A 1,406-nucleotide genomic window follows, 5' to 3' on the forward strand; every position below is an offset into this window, starting at 1 on the left:
CGTGGGGTCCGGGGCCACGGGCGGGGGCGAGTAGTCCTTCACGGGGGTGGTGAACTCCACGGGGCCCGTCCCCGGCAGGGGGAGCTTCAGCAGCGGGTAGCTGGAGGGGCAGGAGGAGAGGGAGTTAGGACACGACGGAGCGAGTCTGCGCTGAGGACGGGCGCGGAGCCCCCGCAGCTGCACCGAACCCCGAAGGACTGCACACGCGGACAGGGAGCCACCCAGGCAGGAATTCTTATTTCTATTTATTTTTTAAAAAATATATTTTTATTGGTTTCAGAGAAGAAGGAAAAGGGAGAGAGAGAGAGAGAGAGAGAGAGAGGAACATCAGTGATGAGAGAGCATCCTGGATCGGCTGCCTCCTGCACGTGCCACACTGGGGATCGAGCCCGAAACCCTGCAGGTGCCCTGACCGGGAATCGAACCGTGACCTGGTTCATAGGTCGACGCTCAATCCCTGAGCCCCGCCGGCGGGTGCAGTTGGGAATTTCTAAACTCATTTCACAGGACACACAGCGCCCTGTGTGCACGGAGCCTCCCTACGCCTCCAGCTCCTCTTGGTTACGGTTTTCCGTCCTTTTACTTCAAGCTCTGTGTGTTCTCATTCACTTTCCACACAAAACAGACTAAACCGAAGGCCTGTCCAGGTCTGGGACGGGGCAGACGCTGTGAGTCCAGGAGTCCACCCTTGGGGGTGAAATGTCAGGAAAAGCCCACGGTCCCACCTGCCCGGAGCCGCGCTCCCCCCGCCAGGTGTGGGACGCGCTCTGCGCTCGGCCCAGCTCCCAGGTCACTCCCCGCCCAGGCTCCGTGTGCATCACCTGCCACAGGAAGTCCCTGCACAGAGGAAGCCCCTCCCTCAGCGGCCAGAGCGGCCTTTGGGGAAGGGTCACAGCACCCCTCCTTCACCTTCAACTGCCCACAGACACGCGCTCGAGTCCCGTTCAGGCCCTCGGCCACCACGCATTACCTCTCACCCCGTGCAGAGGCGGGAAGGCCACAGAGGAACGGGGCTCAGAGGGGGCCGGACCCCACGCCAACCACAGGCAGCCGAGCCACCGTCCCCGAGGCCACCGCCAACGGCCGCTCCCGCAACAGAATCCAGAGAAAACGCTCTAATGGAGCCAGGCAGAACGTCCGAGGTCCTCGAGGAAGGCACAGCGTGTGGCCCCCAGGCCCCCGGGGACTTGTTAGAGGCGACTCCTGGGGCCTCTCCCAGGCCTTCCCGCCAACACGCAATGAACAGTGTACACGTCTGCGCCCTGCGCTGAGCTGCCGGGAGTAACAGCGTGTGCCCAGGCCCCCGGGGACTTGTTAGAGGCGACTCCTGGGGCCTCTCCCAGGCCTTCCCGCCAACACGCAATGAACAGTGTAGTACTCTGCGCCCTGCGCTGAGCTGCCGGGAG

General features: G+C 63.2%; 1 protein-coding gene across 1 annotated transcript in view; it reads right to left on the reverse strand.

Annotated features, from left to right (window-relative positions):
* The window catches only part of SCAP (SREBF chaperone), a 39,538-nt gene that overhangs the window by 17,964 nt on the left and 20,168 nt on the right, over positions 1-1,406 (reverse strand). Inside the window, exon 2 of the mRNA XM_014540503.1 lies at positions 4-100. Within this exon, the coding sequence (XP_014395989.1) occupies positions 4-100 (97 nt within the window). The remainder of the gene's footprint in view (positions 1-3; positions 101-1,406) is intronic.

The sequence above is a fragment of the Myotis brandtii genome, unplaced genomic scaffold, assembly GCF_000412655.1.
Source record: "Myotis brandtii unplaced genomic scaffold, ASM41265v1 scaffold246, whole genome shotgun sequence".
NCBI lineage: Eukaryota > Metazoa > Chordata > Mammalia > Chiroptera > Vespertilionidae > Myotis > Myotis brandtii.